The sequence below is a fragment of the Doryrhamphus excisus genome, chromosome 7 (assembly GCF_030265055.1).
Source record: "Doryrhamphus excisus isolate RoL2022-K1 chromosome 7, RoL_Dexc_1.0, whole genome shotgun sequence".
NCBI lineage: Eukaryota > Metazoa > Chordata > Actinopteri > Syngnathiformes > Syngnathidae > Doryrhamphus > Doryrhamphus excisus.
In genome coordinates, this window is record NC_080472.1 from 7,406,334 (window position 1) to 7,426,548 (window position 20,215).

At 41.8% G+C, this 20,215-nt stretch overlaps 1 protein-coding gene across 3 annotated transcripts; it reads left to right on the plus strand.

The window, feature by feature from the left end:
• The first annotated feature begins 9,907 nt into the window (after positions 1-9,907).
• LOC131132633 (protocadherin alpha-C2-like) lies at positions 9,908-18,747 on the plus strand. Of its 3 annotated transcripts, XM_058078446.1 has the most exons (3): positions 9,908-12,410; positions 14,160-14,196; positions 14,718-18,747. In XM_058078446.1, the coding sequence occupies exons 1-2, from the start codon at positions 9,987-9,989 to the stop codon at positions 14,169-14,171; spliced, it is 2,436 nt and encodes an 811-aa protein (XP_057934429.1). In that variant the 5' UTR covers positions 9,908-9,986; the 3' UTR covers positions 14,172-14,196; positions 14,718-18,747. The 3 variants fall into 3 exon arrangements, with proteins under 3 accessions (XP_057934429.1, XP_057934427.1, XP_057934428.1); XM_058078444.1 differs by lacking the exon at positions 14,160-14,196; XM_058078445.1 differs by lacking the exon at positions 14,160-14,196 and having other exon boundaries at positions 14,721-18,747.
• Positions 18,748-20,215: the final 1,468 nt, after the last annotated feature.

A 20,215-nucleotide genomic window follows, 5' to 3' on the forward strand; every position in this document is an offset into this window, starting at 1 on the left:
ATATCATGGAATGGTCATCATATATCATATATATATATACCATGGTATATATATATATGATATATGGATGTTGATATATCGTTTATATAGTTTGATATATAGTAAATCCAAAAAGTAGATGCCATTTTTTTATATCCACTAGAGGGGGAACGTTCCTCACAGAGGGGACATTTTGTGCTTTGTTTTGGAATCCAGGTCAGTCAATTGAATTGTCTGAAAGGCTTTCTCTCGTTCGGCATTGCATTCTGTCATTTGACAGGATTGCAAAGCGAAAAGCAAAATAAGCCAATTCACATTTTCACATTATTCACGTCATTCAACAATAATATAATATAATATAATATAATATAATATAATATAATATAATATAGCGAGGGTTCAATTCCACCCTCGGCCATCTCTGTGTGGAGTTTGCATGTTCTCCCCGTGCATGCGTGGGTTTTCTCCGGGTACTCCGGTTTCCTCCCACATTCCAAAAACATGCTAGGTTAATTGGCCACTCCAAATTGTCCATAGGTATGAATGTGAGTGTGAATGGTTGTTTGTCTATATGTGCCCTGTGATTGGCTGGCTACCAGTCCAGGGTGTACCCCGCCTTACGCCCGAAGACAGCTGGGATAGGCTCCAGCACCCCCGCGACCCTCGTGAGGAAAAAGCGGTAGAAAATGAATGAATAATATAATATAATATAATATAATATAATATAATATAATATAATATAATATAATATAATATAATATAATATAATATAATATAATATAATATAATATAATATAATATAATATAATATAATATAATATAATATAATATAATATAATATAATATAATATAATATAATATAATATAATATAATATAATATAATATAATATAATATAATATAATATAATATAATATAATATAATATAATATAATATAATATAATATAATGAACGGCAGTGAGTTGTTTGATTTTTTTTTAAACTCTTTTTCTTTGCGGCCTGCCAGGAAGTGTAAAACTTCAAAAACAATTAATTACCACATGTGTTTTAGACAAAGTACGGCAATATGACACACACACACAGTTTGTAGATATCCCACCGTTTTAATCTCTGGCTGAGGAGCGACTAACTCCTGAGGAGGGCTGAGGAGCGGTCCAACTGAGACAAACTGGTGCCTGACTAGTCTCTCCATCCTGGTCTCTCCATCCTGGCCTCCATCCTGGCCTCTCCATCATAGTCTCTCCATCCTGGCCTCTCCATCTTAGTCCCTCCATCCTGGCCTCTCCATCATAGTCTCTCCATTCTAATCTCTCCATCCTGGCCTCTTCATTCTGGCCTCTCCATCTTAGTCCCTCCATCCTGGTCTCTCTATCCTGGTCCCTCCATCCTGGCCTCTCCATCTTAGTCCTTCCATCCTGGTCTCTCTATCCTGGTCCCTCCATCCTGGCCTCTCTATCATAGTCTCTCCATCCTGGCCTCTTCATCGTAGTCCCTCCATCCTGGCCTCTCCATCATAGTCTCTCCATTCTCGTCTCTCCATCCTGGCCTCTTCATCCTGGCCTCTCCATCTTAGTCCCTCCATCCTGGTCTCTCCATCCTGGTCCCTCCATCCTGGTCTCTCCATCCTGGCCTCTCCATCCTGGCCTCTCCACCTTAGTCCCTCCATCCTGGTCTCTCCATCCTGGCCTCACCATCCTGGCCTCTCCATCTTAGTCCCTCCATCCTGGTCCCTCCATCCTGGTCTCTCCATCCTGGAGGATGGGGGGGGGGGGGGGGGGGGGGTCAAAGGGAAGGTCTCTTTGTTGGTCTTCTGGTTCTTGTGGCAGGCAGCCTGGTACCCTGGTACCCTTGATGATCTTCTGGGCCCATTGGTGGGTCATTGGTGGGTGTCCTGGTTCCCTCGATAGGTGTTTTGGTCCCCTTGGTGTGTCTCCTGGTTCCCTTGATGGTTTCCTAGACCATTTTGTCCGTGTGACCTGTTGTGGATTTCCTGAACCTCTTCCAGGTCTTTTTGGTCCCTATCGTAGGTCTCCTGAAACACTTTGGGTCCAGAATTGAGGACGATCAACATCCTTTTACCAAGATGATGCTGCTTCGTTTCATCCTTCTGCTCCTAGGAATGTTCTGGCATGCCGGTAAGAACAAAGGCCAGATCAATCAATCCTTTACTGAGGTTTGGGACGTGTAGCTGTTATGTAATTATCTTATTTGTCACTTTCACTGTTTTTGTATTGCTTCATTTATGTTGGTCCATGGACCACGCCTGTTTTTTATGACTGACTTTGCTGTTTGACTCTATATTAGCATCATCCCATCATTAAATATGCCTTTCCATGGTATTGTTACAAATTATTGTTCCATAAGACTTGGTCTCCAGCTTCTGGTCCTGGGATTCTTCTGCTTGGCCACAGGTAAGAAATGACCAGCAGGTTTGGTACATGTAGCTAACCTCTTTGGGCCTTTTTGTCCTTGTTTCTCTTTACACGTGTTGTGGAAAAAATTTCTATCATCCCAAGTAGGATAGAGAATGCCTGAAATAAATACATAGCTTTGGCAGTTTTTATTACCTTTGCAAAACAAAGGGGTCAGACAACACACAGTATGCATGGCGGTCTGTAGGTGTCTGGCCCAGAGTGGTCTCTTGGCTGGAACTTTTATACTCCATAGCATGCAAATGAATTACATTACAAGAGAAAAGAGACTTTCTTGTCACTCCCCCGATGCCACCCTCATGTATGGGGGTTAGCCTTCACACCCATTCTTCTGGCACGGTTTGTCACACCCATGTGAGACAACCTCCTAGGGTCAGCCATTTGGTGGGACATCCTGATGTCCCCTTTTCCCATGAAGGTAAAGCTTTGATCAAAGAATGACCTCCTCCGACACTGCCCCTAACCCCAGGTTACAGATAGCCTCCTGCTGTGCCACCATCTTTGAAGGAACAGCAGGATGTGCTCGGATACAAATGTTGAAGGTCCACAAAAGGCCTTAAAGTAATTCAAACAATGTGTAACCTATGTTATACCTGTGAAATATAAATTTTCCCATCACACTCCTCCCTTTTGATTATTAATTAATCATGAATTACAGTACATTTACAGATAAACAAACCGATAAACAAACAGATCAGGGTTGTCAGTAAATTAATTATCATGAAAGTTAGGAATGTGGAAAACTGTGTTATAATGTGTTCAATTGTTGTGATAGATGGTGGAGGTGTTGATCGACAGTCAGTTCAATTCATTTGGTGTCTGCCATGAGATTGGTTGGCAGTCAGTGCATCCTCTTGCCCAAAGTCAACCGGGATAGACTCCAGCCTACCCGCGATCCCAATGAGAATCCAAATTATGTCGAAGTCCTTGTGCCTCTGTTGATGGTTTGCTGTTGTTCTATTGTGTTGTATTCAATCAGTCAGTCAGCCAGCCAATCCTCTTGATTGAAGCATTTGTTCTTACGTTGCCGGAGCTTGCGGTGCAAACTCGTGAGCTCAATCCAAACACGCAGTTGAGAAGGTTGAGTGCGTCATGGACATTTCTTCCATTCTGTTTAGTTAGTGTCTTTCTGCCTTGACCGATCTGTGTGCAGGTCTCTCATTTGACCACGCTGACAGTGGAGTCTTCCCTCTGCTGGAACTCCAACACGTCCTCTCCATGGCCCCCAGGGCCAACAGATGTCAGGTCACTCGACACCCACCAAGAACATAGAAAAAATTAATGAGCAACACAACATTTTACATCTACGTGATACATGTCTGATGTGTTCTCTACACATGACTAATCTCGAGAGCAGTAGGCAACCATCATGTAGTGTCTGACTGAATACTGACACTTTGTTCATATTTTGGCCATTGACGTCGATTGTAAATTAGCCTTAAAATTTTCAAATTGTCAGGAGAAAGCCAGCGTAAGCATGAGGAGAATGTGAAACTCCACACAGAAAGGTTCTCAAACCTTCTTGCTGTGAGACAGCAGTGCTAATCACTCTGCCATCATGCCACCAATATCTATTTTAACTTTAATTTTAACATCCAGCTCTGCATTTAAGTTTTTGCCAAACAACACAAGGTTTCACTGAATTTAAACCAACACACCATCTGGTCTGAATTTGCATTAAGATGGACATTGTCACACTGTAGTAGTGTTCCTTGCTCACAGTTGGAAATTTGGGTTTCAATGGACCATTTGCTCTCATTAGCATGACCATTGGCACTATGGAAGGCAAAGTACCAAATACAGTAATATAGTAAAGAAAAAACAAGATACAGTAACTTACCAAAGTCTTCAGCGTGTTGTACAATCCATGGAGTGTCATTACTACTGCTGATCACTGATCATTATCAACCTCTAATGTTGGAACTCATACCTACCTTTGTTTCACTCACTTTTGCATCCGAAACCAATTCTAGCAAAAAAAATATATCATGTCCAATTGTTAACCATGATTATTCAACAAAATGACAATCTCCCCCCTTTTGACACATGTATTTCCCATGTGTCAACTTCCAAAAGCATTGGCAGTTCCCTGTAAAGTCAAATGGTGGTTATCTTTTTATACATCTGCAAACAGTAATCTGTGAAGCTGGACACATCAAACAAAGTACAACAATTCGAACTCTGGATCCTGAAGAAGTGTCCTGTGGAACAAACTGAAGTTAATGATGACACACCCCGCCAGGTGTGTGAATGACTTCAAGTGTTACAGTGTTAAAGTTAGTACATGTTAGTACTGTTAAACAGTTTTAAACAAAAAAGATGTCATGTTTCGGCCACATATGACATTTGTCTTCTCCTCCTCCAGGGGAATGTGCTTTCCTAATGTGGAACAATGAAGGTTAGGCTGAAATAGTTCATAGTAGTTGATGTCTTTCCACAACACAAGAACAACCCTGAAAGAACAATTAACACATTTAAATTTCAGTCAATTAAAATTTTTGTCCCAGTCCACTGTCCCCCATGAAGAACCCTGCTGTCGGTGTGTCGCACTCATAGTCGTCATGTCAGGATGTCATTTGCAACACTTAAAAGGTCCAAGTTCCTTTGAAAGTCGGATTGTCCTAATTTACAAGGCCTTTTTCGGAATAGGTAATTTTTAGATGAAGGTTCTGCATACCCTAAATGAACTATCTACATTTTAGCAGATTTAATTTATGCCTATTGATGCTAAAAGAGCAGAACAGCCTAATATGTTCTTTGCATGTGTCTATTAGTAAACTAATCATTGGGTTTGTTCTGTATTGCAATACATTTGTTTCCTTTTTCCAAAGTGATGGTCAGAGATGGCTTCAGCCTCACATTCACACTCACACAGACAAACAAGACAACACAACAATGAAAAACCAGCTGGACAGTCCTTTCTGAGTGTATTTTTGCCGAAAATACTTTTCAAAAAATTCAATTTTAGGACTGTAAAAAATTAACAAATTCTTTGTGCATTCCCAATCGAATGTAAAATAGCATGCTTGTACAAAAAAGGCCCACATTATTCCATTTGTCACTGTGTCTCTTTTAGATAGAGACCCATGAGGAATGGAATCATTGACGTCAAAAAAACGGTACCTGAGTAACCCAAATGTGCATCAAGGCAGCACTTATGCCCAGGACAAAATATTTGTGAGATAAACATTCCCTAAGCAGTTATCCCTATGTCAATATCTTTTATCAAATTTCTCATCACCATAGAAAAGTATGATGTGCATTCAAGACCTTGCAGAGCATCAATTTGCATTAATTGTGTGTGTGTGTGTGTGTGTGTGTGTGTGTGTGTGTGTGTGTGTGTGTGTGTGTGTGTGTGTGTGTGTGTGTGTGTGTGTGTGTGAGAAAGTACATTCTTAACCTCCTCCACCGGTTGAGCACTCATGTCACCAGTTTGCATCTTCCTTTGATATGCATACAGCTGATTGGCCTCTTGCTTCACCAAAGTGTGAACATCAGGGTCAGTGTGAGTTTTTACAACTTCACCTCCATCTGAATTAGAAAATAGGCCATTTGGTCCTTTGCACCATATGCCAACAAACCTAATTTTTTAAGTTGAATTTTCTCTTAAACAGAAAATCCAATGGTGACTTGTCTTTGGTCCACTTCACCTGATTGGCCAACAAAGTTAACATAATTGCCATTCAACTTTGGAGAGGTTAGGAATTTGTCACTCTTAGTGAGTGTGTTTCATCAGAGTCGAAAGGAAAAGAAATAACCTTGCCATATTTTGTACTACGTCTTCTTATAGCATATTCTAAAAGAGAGAAGTAGATCATATCCTACATAGTTATCAGCAAGAGGGGCTGATTTAAGCCAAGACTCTAAACAAAAGGAAGAAAAGGACAGAGCATATGGATGTGTATGTGTGTGTGTGTTACTGTCAACTTCAGTATCATCCTTGGCATCAGTTGAGTCAGAGTAGCCATGATCCCATCACGCCCCACCTCCTTGCTTCCTTCCACTATGCTTGTTAAGAAAGTCCTCCATCAAGTCTTTGGTCCAAAGTCTCCTTTACTGCACATGCCATGGTCATATTGCTGTCCCAGTCTCTTCTCTGGATGTCCTCCTTGCAGGTGGCCATTTGTTGCCACCCATGGATTCTGGTGCATGGCTTGTCCTTGCATCAAAGGTGTGATCCATCCGGTCAAAAGTGTGATCCATCCAGTTCTAATTCGGCCACATTCCACTTTAGTGGCTGGTGATGTGATTGTCGTCACCGTGAACACCATGTCAGCAAACGTCTTCAGAACTCTTCAGTCGTCAGGGAAAGTGGGACAACTTCACTAAACACAAGCAGGGCTGTTATGGCCTCCCCACACGCCTTCCTTACACCATTGTCCCACTCATGGTCTCCACCGTCAGTCACAGGATACTTGCTAAGCATCCGTTTGGATACGAGCGACAATGCATGTCTGGAAGGGATCGTTTGCAGTTAGAACACAGCTCATGTGATGGATCTTCTTCAGGTCTTGGTGAAGATGAAACTGGACATAATGGCCTGGCTGATGATATTGGACTCATCGTGCATGTTGTTGTATCAGGATGTTGTTGTCAGGTTGTTGGCAGAGCAAGGGTGGAGGTGTGCGATCAAGATCATGGTCCACTCTGAGACACTGAGGCACTGTAGGAGAAAGAGAAGGAAGACCTATTCTGAGAAGTCTTGTCTGTTCTTTTCATGTCAGTGTGTGTTGCAGATCTTCATCATCTATGTAACGATCATCATTACAAGTCTTAGTTGCAAGCCGTGCTCTCTGCCCTCAATGGTTTTTAGCCTTTTCCAAATTTTTTTTTTTTTTTTTTAATGCCCTAAACAAAATTCTTGAATGTTCTTTGATTTTCTCTCAAATAATTATTTTTCTTTTAAACAATGCAATGTGATTTTTTTCCCTTATCACCACTTTTCCCAACAAAAATCTCACTTATCTATTTTGTTTAACTCACTTTCTCTTGTTCTCAAAAGTTCCCCATATTAGTGTTTTTTTATGCATGCTTTCCCCATTTTTTTTCTTCTTTACCTATAGTTGCATGTTTACCAGATTTCCCATATTTACAGATGTCACTCGGTTGTGCACAATTCCCTTAAGACAAGGTCGTCACCCCGAATCCGTGTTGTTCCTTCGGCACAATCCACGACAAAGCCGAGCTGTATCCTATGAATAATGCGTAATCCACTCTTTATCACTTCAAGATTTTGTTCGCATTAATGTATATCCAATATACAATTGTGCATGATTCACTCCTATTGTCTAATCTATTACTATCTATTAATCTATTACTGAGGTCTCATTAGCACAAAACAGCTACAAGCGAAACTCACTCTTTGTTGTTACAGAGGTCTTGTTCGCCCAATGGTGCGCGACTCACTCACAATTTTTTTGGTTTATTTTTTATATTATTGAGGTCTTGTCCGCCCATACCATGCGTAACTCACTCAATGTTGTTACTGAGATCTTATTAGCATGAAAGTATACCCAGTATACTCTGATACGCGATTCACTCATGTTCCAGAGATCTTATCCGTACCGACAAGTGACCAAATGTGCATATGGGAAACACTACAACACTTACATATAAACATGCAACTAATGCTCAAATATAGTAATTATTTCAGGATTCTCACCATCAAAAAAACGTAGTTCCACTCTTGATAAGAGATTCCAGTGGTGATGGTCTGGAGTCCTGGACGGTCAGCCCTGAAAATCTCTGAATGTCACTGACAGAGAGGCTGGAGGAAAAAATTAATTCCAGGATGATCAGTCGCTGTCCGCCACAGGTCCAGATCCAATCAGCCAAGGAATCCCACTTCTGACACCAAATTGTTGTGGAAAAAATTTCTATCATCCCAAGTAGGATAGAGAATGCCTGAAATAAATACATAGCTTTGGCAGTTTTTATTACCTTTGCAAAACAAAGGGGTCAGACAACACACAGTATGCATGGCGGTCTGTAGGTGTCTGGCCCAGAGTGGTCTCTTGGCTGGAACTTTTATACTCCATAGCATGCAAATGAATTACATTACAAGAGAAAAGAGACTTTCTTGTCACTCCCCCGATGCCACCCTCATGTATGGGGGTTAGCCTTCACACCCATTCTTCTGGCACGGTTTGTCACACCCATGTGAGACAACCTCCTAGGGTCAGCCATTTGGTGGGACATCCTGATGTCCCCTTTTCCCATGAAGGTAAAGCTTTGATCAAAGAATGACCTCCTCCGACACTGCCCCTAACCCCAGGTTACAGATAGCCTCCTGCTGTGCCACCATCTTTGAAGGAACAGCAGGATGTGCTCGGATACAAATGTTGAAGGTCCACAAAAGGCCTTAAAGTAATTCAAACAATGTGTAACCTATGTTATACCTGTGAAATATAAATTTTCCCATCACACACGTGTTGGACATCCTTTGTTTAATAAACTCTTTTTTTAATTTTCAATGCCTCCGCATCTCAGGGTCCTATATAACACTCTTCAGCTGTCACCCAGCATAACAAAAGTACAACTATTCTGTGCATAAGGGTTCAAATGTGGTACTAATATAATCCACTTTGTCACTGATATGAAAAAAGATGAGTTGCTGGCTGTTTTTTTTCTTTAAATATAAAAAAGGTTTCAGCATATCAACATTGGTTGGTATAAAAATAAAAAATGAAATGATAGTCCCCTAGTCTGGTGCCCTCCATGGGTGTCCTGGTCCCCTTGTTGGGCGGCCTGGCGGCCTTGGTGATGTCTTGGTTACCTTGGTGTGTCTCCTGGTCACCTTGATGGTTTCCTAGATTTTGTGCTTGAGACCTTGAAGTCACACTGACCACCATTGATTGACGCCAGGGCGGCAAATACGCTGGTGAAGATCACAATTACAATTTTTGTCTACCTTCAAATTATGCCTTTACTGGCTCGATATTTTGTCTTTGTTATTATTATTGTTTTAATAATTTTTGCAGGTTTTTTTTGTTTATTTTCATGTTTATTTTTAGTCGTATGGACCTGTATGAGGGGTAATACGCCCGGATGTTCACGCAGTTCTCCCGTTCGCCACAAGATAGCGCCAAAATACAGGTACTAATGATGCACAATGTCAGCGTACATCAGGCCCAGGCACACACAGTCGCCGAACTCAAGGTTGCTATGGTAACCCGCAAAGAAAATCTAATTTAAACGCTATTAACGATTAATTACATTAGAAAACTGCGAGGCAGTAGAATCGGGTTTGCAACAGATAAATAAATAAAATGTAACAGAAATATTACACGCGGACGGGCTTAATATAAAAACGCAACACAAACTGCAGACTTTCAGGGTTCGGTTATTTCTAATGAACGTCTTTAAAGGCAAGAAAGGGTCTCCCTTCACGTGAGCAAGGCCACCCCAAGCCAGCCCCCACAAGCGCTGCACACGCCCCTGCAGAGGATCAGCGGTGCTGCGCGTGCACCGTGCGTGGCCTGCCTGCTGCAGCTCCCACGCGTGGAGGCAAGAATGACACCGGCGCGTCCTCACATCCAGACAGCCTGAACGTTTGCACGCATTTGAGACGGCACGATGGCACCTTCACGGACACAAGCGCTCCTCCTCGCCGCCGTGACATTCAACGCACTGTGGGGGTCCGCGCTCGCCATCACCCGCTACTCCATTCCGGAGGAGATGGAAGAGGGTTCCTTTGTTGCGAACCTGGCCACGGATTTGGGTCTGGATGTGCGCAGCATGGTGGAACGGCAAGCCAAGCTGGACGTCATTCACAGCAAAAATTACCTCGACATCAACAAAGACACCGGTGAGCTGATCATCCGTGAGAAGATCGACAGGGAAAGCATCTGCATGACGAAAACAACCTCATGCTTCCTGAAAATGGATGTCATACTCGAAAACCCCATACGTATCTTTAACATCGAGCTGGAGATCATGGACATCAACGACAACGCGCCAGTGTTCCGGAGGAAGACCATTTATTTGGATGTTTCCGAGGCAACCCCTCCCGGTGAGAGATTCTCCTTAACAAATGCTGTAGATGCAGATGTTGGCGCTAATTCCATCAAGACTTACTACCTAAGCAAGAGCAAATATTTCAGCATTGACATTCAAACTGGCAGCGACGGCTCCAAATATGTCGACTTGGTTCTTGATGGCAATCTGGACCGGGAGATGGATCAAGTGCATCATCTGATTTTAACCGCCGTGGATGGAGGGGTTCCTCCCCGATCCGGTACAGCCAGTATTATTATTAACGTGCTGGATATCAATGACAATGCCCCCGTTTTCAGCCAAGCCGTATTTGAAGTGGACGTTTCGGAGAACACCGTTGCCGGCAGCGTGGTTATGACTTTAAACGCAACAGATTTGGATGAAGGCACAAACGCCCAGTTGCTCTACTCGTACACGCTCTACACATCTGAGAAGACCCAGGAGCTCTTCTCGCTTGACCCAAATTCCGGCGAGATCAAGGTGAAGGGCGTGATTGATTTTGAGGAGAGTCAGAATTTCGAGATGCACATCCAAGCTCAGGACAGGGGGGCCGCCCCGCTGTCGGGTCACTGTAAGGTGATGGTGTCCGTCACAGATTTAAACGACAACTACCCCGAGTTGACCATTAAGTCGCTAAAAAGCGCCGTGATGGAGAACGCCGCCGTGGGGACGCTGATCGCGGTGGTCGGCGTCGGCGACAGGGACTCCGGGAACAACGGCGAGGTGGAGCTCAGCCTCAGTCAGCAGGGAAGCCTGCCCTTCGCCCTCCATCCGTCCTCCGAGGGCTACTTTGAGCTTCTGATCTCAAAGCCGCTGGACAGAGAGATACAGAGCAAATATGAAATCACGCTGCGAGTGTCCGATAAAGGCTCGCCGCCGCTGAGTGAAAGCGAGACCTTCACCTTGGAGATTCATGATATTAACGACAATGCGCCCACGTTCCCCCGGTCCTTCTACACCATCCACGTTATGGAGAACAACCTACCGGGGGCGTTGCTCACGTCTCTGAGCGCCTTTGACCCGGATCTGAATGAGAACCAATACTTGGTGTATTTCATAATGGAGAAAGAGATCGTGAACACGTCCATGTCGATGCTCTTCTCCATCAACCCAGAGAACGGAGACCTTTACGCTCTCAAGACGTTTGACTACGAAAGAGAGAGGGAGTATCTTTTCCACATCGAGGCGAGGGACTCGGGTGTTCCTCCACTGAGCAGCAATGTGACGGTTCACATCATAATTCTGGACCAAAACGACAACACCCCCGTCATCGTGTCGCCGTGGCGGGCACAAGGGTCTGTGGTGGAAGAGGTGATACCAAGGTCGACGGATAAGGGACATTTGGTGGCCAAAGTGATCGCCATCGATGCCGATTCCGAGCAGAACGCCCGAGTCACATACCAGCTCTTGCAAATCAGCGACAGCAGCCTCTTCAGTCTGGACCAATACAACGGCGAGATTCGGACAACCAGGATGTTCAGCTACCGAGACCCCCGGCAACAACGTCTCGTCATTGTCGCCAAAGACAACGGCGACCCCGCTCTCTCCGCCACCGTCACCGTTAAAATATCCACAGTGGAAAACGCTATGGCCTTTTCAGAGACCACAGAGTTGCCGCTGGAGTACGACGTCTTCACAGACCTCAACTTGTATTTAGTCATCGGCCTGGGCGCCGTTTCCTTCCTGCTGCTCATTACCATCTTGGTTATTATTGTGCTGAAGTGTCAAAAGCCAAAACCGAAGGCCATCAAGATCCCACCGGTGAACAGGAACAGCGTGATCAGCAGGAACAGCGTGATCAGCCAGAGGAGCTCCACCATCGCGGACTCCACTCTGATCTCCAGCGACGCCTACTGGTACAGTCTGTTCCTGGCAGAGACCAGGAAAGGCAAAGTGGTTGTGAGACAGCCCATAATTCCCAAAGGAGCCGGGTATTTTGTGTCCAGTATACCCAGGAGCATAGGACCGAGCGAGACCACAGAGTCCAGAGCGTCCACCCTGGAGGTGCGTACCATTCTATGCAACATGTAGGGTGATGCTTTTCTTATAAGAGCAATGCGTGCACAAACATATTACATCCATATTAGCCAACAAAATCAGAGAAAACACATAAATGGTATATAATATATACATATATACACGTTAGCATGGATAGAGTGCCTACTGTCTCATCAATGTAACATTACTGACACCTAGTGACCAATGTAGAATACTACAATTACCTATATTTGTATGTTGGGTCATTAAGCCATTTTTGTACTTGAAAATGCCTAATTTAGTCCAAAAATAGGTCAAATTTGGTTAATTATGCATATTTTACTAGTCAGGCATATCCCTTTGTGATGCGGAGTAAGTAAAAAACTAATGGATGGGGGAGGGGGGCGTGGTCATCATCTTGGCAGGGGGTAAAAGTGCTGAAAGACCTGATCACAGTTAATTATTAGTAGTATTGAAAGAGCCAACAAGCAATCACATTGAATAATTAGGTCGAAACAAATACACCCCCCCCCCATATGCACACACCCACACACAGATAATGTTCCACTGTTCGATGTCTAACGTGGTATGTAGGTCATTTATCCCAGGTCAAAGAAAGCAGACACGGGACGGTTCCCTTCAAGGACAGGATGTGCTGAATGAGCTGCATCATAAGGAAGTCTGGTGCATCTTAAGCAGGATAGAGTCCAGCGCAAACTCTATGGTTAAAGACGGTCCCGCTCCGAATCCCGACTCCACCGACTGCAGTCATCCCTCGTCACTTTCAATTTCACGCCTTCACTCGACCGTGTTTTTTGCAAATTGTATGAAGTCATAAATCAGGCTGTTTTCTGATTCAATACAACCTACTGACAAAAAAGTGCAAAAATGCATATTTTAGCAATTTTTATATTTTTTGTGTCATTAACGAGAATATGATTTCTTCATTATAAATAATGTCAAAATAAATACACTAATAGTTTGCACCGTGTTGAGTGGTTAGCGCGCAGGCCACACAGCTAGAAAACCCGAGTTTGATTCCACCCTCGGTCATCTCTGTGTGGAGTTTGCATGTTCTCCCCGTGTACTCCGGGTACTCCGGTTTCCTCCCCCATTCCAAAAACATGTTAGCTTCATTGGCCACTCCAAATTGTCCATAGGTATGAATGTGAGTGTGAATGGTTGTTTGTCTATATGTGCCCTGTGATTGGCTGGCCACCGTTCCAGGGTGGACCCCGCCTGTCGCCCCAAGACAGCTCCGATGCACAATATCTTTTTTTTTGTAATCAGGAGAAGCATAGTACAGAGGGGGAGGAGCCACCTGGTGTGCCCCAGCAAGGTGCACTGTATGCGGGCACATGCTCCGAACAGCTAGCATGATGCCACGGAGGTCTCTGGCAAACCTTTTCCACTTTTCAAAAGGTGGCTTATATAAGGTGTTTTGTTTGCTGGATGGTATTTTATTTCTCCCCATCGTCTTCCTCATAAAGTGAACGTTTGTTTACAAGTGAGTTTAGAGGAAGTTATGACAGTCCGATAACATCACAGGCAGGAGAAAAAAGGAACGTTTGATGTCCTCACCCTCACAGTACGGGTAATCTGGCGTCATCAAAGTGTTTTTTTAGAGGCTATTTTTTAATGTGATGGGATTTATCGGTATGACGTCGTTGTCGTGCATCCTTGATGTTTATCGTCCTTTCTCGATGATGCTCATGGTGTCTGTGCATTGTACGTTCTCACCTATTGTTCAACTTGTCTCTTTCTTCTGTTCCGAAGTACTCAAAATGAAAGGAAGTCCGTTCTACAACTGGAGGTATGCTGGTTGCTATCTACGTGTCGTAGAGCCAATATTTCTCCAACTTTTTTTCAGTTGAATTTGGTTGGCTGTAAAAATCCTCGGGTTGCCTGCGTTTTCCCTCACTAGCTATGCGCCATTGCCATGCCATTTTCAGCGATCATTTCAATTGGCCGGGCTCTCAAGGGTGGAAACCTATCAGCTTACCGAGAGCAGAGATTAGAATGAAATTGGCTGCCGGTCAGAGTCGTGTCGTGCACATCTGGCCGGCTCGGCCAAAATCCAGGACAAAGTGATGGCAAAAAAAAGATGACGCCTGCTTGTGCATGCTTTAGCAACACGTATGACTCCTCACTGGTCACCTTGTCTTGCTTTTTTTCTTGAATTGATTGACGTGGTGTCCTGATATAACCCCTAATTGTGGACATTTCCACAATGATGCCGCAGTAACCAGTCACCATCCACCGTTGCATGAGGGAGGACTTTCTGTAATCTTCGGCACGCTCGTGTCGATGCTAATTCCGTGTTCCGTTTCTCAGCAGGCAACCAGAAGGGAACTGCCGTGATATAATCATCTCTTCACGGAAAGCATTTTTTCCTCCAGTCTCTCCAAGCCGGCTTCCAACCCTCCAAATATCAGCCATGAATCATCACAGACCTTCTCCTTCCCTTTCCGGCATGCATCTGCATGATTCTAGAACACGTTTGATTTGGACCAAGAGGTGAAATTCTTCATTATTATGGACATGCCTTTTCCCTGTCAACCCAGCGGAAACGTTTGCTAGTGCTAAGTACACAACAGGCCCAATCAATGAGTCAGGGGGGGCCTAATTCTTCCATGCAAGTGAATTGTAGCTCAGTCATCCAGTTTCAGTTTAATTCAGCGCTCATTTGATTGAATATTGGTATTGTACTCAACACAAAAAAAACTATGTAAGATCATTTTTATACTCTTTTCTAGGAGATTGTGGGCTTGGGCTTTATGTGTCTGTGATATTCTTGATGACATTTTGATGACTGAAATTATCAAGTGAACCTTCGGGGGGGGCATATGTGCTGTTGAAAATAACCTCACCTATTAGTTAATATCTACTTGTATTTTGCTGGCCGAACTTTCATTGCAGCGCTAATTATTTATTTCTAAGGTGCTTGGAATGAGTGAGGAGGCAGGAAGGAGGGGGGAGGGAGGAGGGAAGGAGCCAAAAGACTCCCCCCAAACTCAAAAATGTTGAGTTAGAGCAGGGGTGTCCAAACTGCGGCAAACTGGGAAAATCAGCAGTAATTTGACAAGAACAAAGTCAAAATACAAAGAGGAAAAAGTCGCAATTTTATGAAAATAACATTGTAATATAAGGAGAAAAAAATAATATAACTTTATTAGCACAGAAATTAAATATTAAAGAAAAAATATTTTTTAAAAGATGAGAAACAAACTAAACAAAATAAAGTTTTGGAAAACTTTCTTATAATATTATGGGAATAAAGGGAAAATATTATGATGAAAAAAATGACAAAATTTAACATAAAAAACACTAATATTACTAGAATATAGTCAATATATTAAGAAAAATTTATATATTTTAATGCGAATAAAAGCTGCAATGTTATCAGACTAAATTCCAAATATTCCTAATATGGTTTTCCTAATATTAGGATGGAAAAATAACTTCATGTTAGTAGCGTAGAGTTGAAACATTAAAGTAAATTTTTGTAATAAGAGAAACAAAACAAAATAAAGGTTTGGAAAATTAGTTTGGGAAAAAGTTATAATATGATGGGAATGAAGTCCAAATACGATGAGAATGAAGACATAATGTTATGGGAGGAAAAAAGCAAAACCAGCGCTATTTTCACCAGAAAAAACTGCTAATTTTCTAAGGAAAAATAACCTAATTTTAGTAGCAGAAAGCTGCAACATTGATAGTAACAAAATGCAGAAAAAGTTTGGACACCCCTGATCTCGAGGAACGACCACATCACTAAAACTGCAAAAAAAGAAAAAGTCCCATAAATGGAAGTTCATGTTTTTTCTCTCAATGATATAAGCTGATAAAAGTGGCAATAAAAACACGACGAGAGAAAAAAGATTTTTAATGTTAAATCTCTCCATTTCTGTCTGTCAAGAAGGACATGAAAATGTCTTCATCTTGGTGATGAATGAAGGACATTCTTTTCTGGGTATTCTATGTCTTAACTTTTAATGCTGCTTCCGTGAGCTTCTTTCCAAGGGCATTTTGTGTTGCGTTCGTGTGCGTTTAGTGGTTTTGATGTTTTTTGCTATACTCTAGTTCTGAAAATACAGTAACTCTTTCAACCTTTTTTATTTCTCCGAAACAAGGGGCTGATTAAAGCAACTGATTTGGGTGCTAAAGGATGGAAGCTAATAGCCTGAAGTACAGTACGTGGTTGAAATCGCTATGAAGATAAGAAAAAAGGTTAAAAAATAAGCAGAAAAAGATGAAAGGAATTGCAGCTGTAGAGATTGTCCACAATCCCGTTTTAATAGTCAGTGTTTTTACTGCTTTTGCTGAGTATTTCCGTTCCACTACACGGTGATACGTCGCAGGGCTCGGTATAAGGCTGAGGATCTTTTGCTTTGGAGAACATGCATTTGTGCAATCAATTTCTTAAAGCAGTCAATTGTTAAACGTATGATAAGCTCTTTGCGTGCCTTCTGCATTGTAAAACGATATGGATGTGGCCGAAACTGGCAAGAATTTAGTAGGAAATGCTGAGGAAGAGCCTCACCGGGTAGCGCAAGCACACGGCGAACCGACTGGCAACAAAAACACAATAAAATGTCACATTTGGACACAAAAAGTGTTGTGATTTAGCATGTGTCGGGACATTGCTGGTTCAATCGCTGCACAGCATTTAGAGGCGAAAACAACATGAAAAGCAGAGAGCAGCCTGGGGGGAGAAAAAAAAATCCTCATTTCATTAACATCATAATATTATCATTCTAGTTGCATAAATGTCAACTGTTAAAGATGAAAAGACATTTTGAGAAACAAACAAAACAACAAATACATTCAAAGATTTGGTTGGGGGAAAAGTTATAACATCACAAGAAAAACTTTATTATGGAAATAAAGCCAGAACAATATGTACTTGAATTATCTGAAAATATAATTTTTGGAAACAATAACATCATTTTAGGAACACAGATGAGTTGAACTATTGAAGAAAATAGATGTTATTTTTTAAAGTCCTCATATTATGAGAATATTATCATAGCTATTGTGGAAAATTAGCACTCATTTTATAAGAATGAAGTCAAAAGAGAAAAAAAAAACGTCGTCATTTTCCAAGAACAAGGTTGAATTATATATTATCCTTCTAGTAGCATAAAGGGGAAATTGTCATGAGAAAAAATATATATTTTATGGGTCAATTTCCAAAGATTTGGTTGCAGAAAAAAAATCATAATGTCCAGAAAAAATCAGATGTAAATAAAACCATAACCACGAGTACTCAAACGCAGTTGAAATAATTTGCCAATGAAAAAGCAGACGTAATCTTACCAGAATCAAGTCAAAATATGAAGACAAAAAAATAGTAATTTTAAGAAAATAATTTCATAATATTACAAAGAAAAAAACATAATTTTAGTAGCTTGGAGGTGAAATATTAAAGAAAACTTTTTTTGAAGTGGCAATATTATGATACACAAAGAAAACAAAATAAGGTCGTCATATTTTTTTAAATTAAAAAATGAACTATTTAATTAATTAACTATTAACTATTTAAATTGGGTTGGGGGAAAAACTTATAGTATTATGGGAAGTAAAAAATATGAGAAGATTTCTGAAGATTATTTAAGTAGAAAGTAGAAAAAAACAACAGCAAAAATGGGGAAAGAAAAGTTGAGAGTTATGATTTTTTTTTTATTCCAGCCTGACCTTCCTATCTTCTTTTGTGCTGATTGATTTCCCGCCCTTGCTTTTCATGTTGTTTTCACCTCTAAATGCAGGCAAAGCCTATCCTACCCAATCTGATGGTAAGGAACGCCCTGGATTTCTTTTTATTAATTGAATAAACAAAGAAATTGGACAAAGCCAATTGTTTACTTACTTCTGGGGGCCACTGGATTACAATATCATTCATTTATTCTTTTTCAATAACAAACATTTGAAAGTCCTACTAAATTCTTGTGGGCCATTGCGGTTCCTCCTCTGCTGAAATACCACAATGTGTGGTCTTGTAGGAGATACAGTATAGAAGCAAGCTGGTGACTCAGCCTTTTGTTTTCCATGCGTTTACTGTAAAGTCCAGCACTTTTTACCTGCCGTTCTTTTCAATAAAGTCCACCTTTTGATATCTTCACTGTGATGGGATGGCACAGGAGGTGCGTTTGTTCTTGGCCGAGTGTCGCCACCACGTCAGATTGTACACAACGCTTGAGAACCACATCCGACGTCCCATCCCAGTTCCATGGAACCCTGACCCGATGGGAGCCAACGGTCTTGCTTTCTTTTCCGGTCCAGTTCATTGTCGGGTTTTGATGTCGCTCATTTGGCTTTAATGTTCTGCTTGATGATGATAGTTGGAATAAAGCTTTTGAAATCACGCTGTCTGCTCTGTCTCCAAAAAAGAACAAGCTGAAGTTATGAAAAGTGACTCTCTCGCTCTCTCTCTCTCTATTTCTCTCTCTCTTTACAACAACCCCCACCCCCCCGAACTCCCCCCTCACATTCTGACCCACTTTCTCTGCTGTGTGCTCATTCTTAGAAACCAAACCTTCTCCTCCAGCATACAAACGTCGTCTTTGTGAGGATGAGCAGAAGCATATCGACGTGGATGCTTGCATGGCTGCTCATGTTACCAAAATAAAGTCAAACTATTATGGGAATAAAATCAGAATATTATAGGAATAAAATCAGAATATTATGAGAAGAAAATGTATGTACAAGAGCAAAGTTGAAGTAGTGAAAACGTATAGTATAAAACGGCAGAAATGCAAAAATTGGCAGTAACAGTAAGAATAAAGTCCAACTATTAAAACTCTTTTATAATATAATAATAATAATAATGAATTTTAGTAGCATAAAGTTGAATTATTCATTCATTCATTTTCTACCACTTACAAGGGTCGTGGGGGGTCCTGGAGCCTATCCCAGCTGTCTTCGGGCAAGAGGCGGGGTCCACCCTGGACTGGTGACCAGCCAATCACAGGGCACATATAGACAAAGAACCATTCACACTCACATTCATACCTATGGACAATTTGGAGTCGCTAATTAACCTAGCATGTTTTTGGAATGTGGGAGGAAACCGGAGTACCCAGAGAAAACCCACGCATGCACGGGGAGAACATGCAAACTCCACACAGAGATGGCCGAGGGTGGAATTGAACCCTGGTCTCCTAGCTTTGAGGTCTGCACGCTAACCACTCGAACGCCGTGCAGCCCTATATTAATAAAGTTGAATTAATATATTGAAAAAGTTAGAATATTTTGAGTGTAAAGTGATTTAAAGTTATGAGAATAAAGTCCAAATATTATGGGAAAATGTAAAAAAAAAAAAAAAAGAAAACAGCAAAAATGCACTAAAAACAGCTGCAATTTTCTGAGAAGAAATTCAGAATATTAGGAAACAAAGGCATATTTTCATGACAAAGAAGTTTGACAGGAATAAATTGCCAGTATCATTTTAGTCGTTAGGGATGAAATATTAAAGAAAGGGGGACTTTTTGAGGTCAGCACACAATGAGAAACACCTGTATAGGGCTCCCCAGGGGGGATACAAACCTGCTGGCCTCACCGCCACAGCCGTGGCCAATCAGCAGTTAGACCCTCTTAAGCCTTGCTGGGAGACTTGTTAAGACTGCTTGCCAGATTGTTGCCGAACCTCACCAGCGTGGTGCAGCTCCTGGCATGTTGTGCTAAAGCTTTTTACGGTTATCTTTCTTCCTGGAAGTTTTTTTGTTTTGTTTTTTGTATCTCTTTTTGACCAGTTTTGTTTTTGTCATATTAAAATATATAACATACGTACATATAATAATATCTAAAAATATACAGGTGCTGACCGACAAGGC

Excerpts from the sequence above, each read along its gene's own strand:
- LOC131132633 (XM_058078444.1), top strand. The coding sequence starts at position 9,987 with ATGGCACCTTCACGGACACAAGCGCTCCTCCTCGCCGCCGTGACATTC. Across the intron at positions 12,411-14,717 it reads CCAGAGCGTCCACCCTGGAG|CAGGCAACCAGAAGGGAACT; the intron begins GTGCGTACCATT and ends TCCGTTTCTCAG.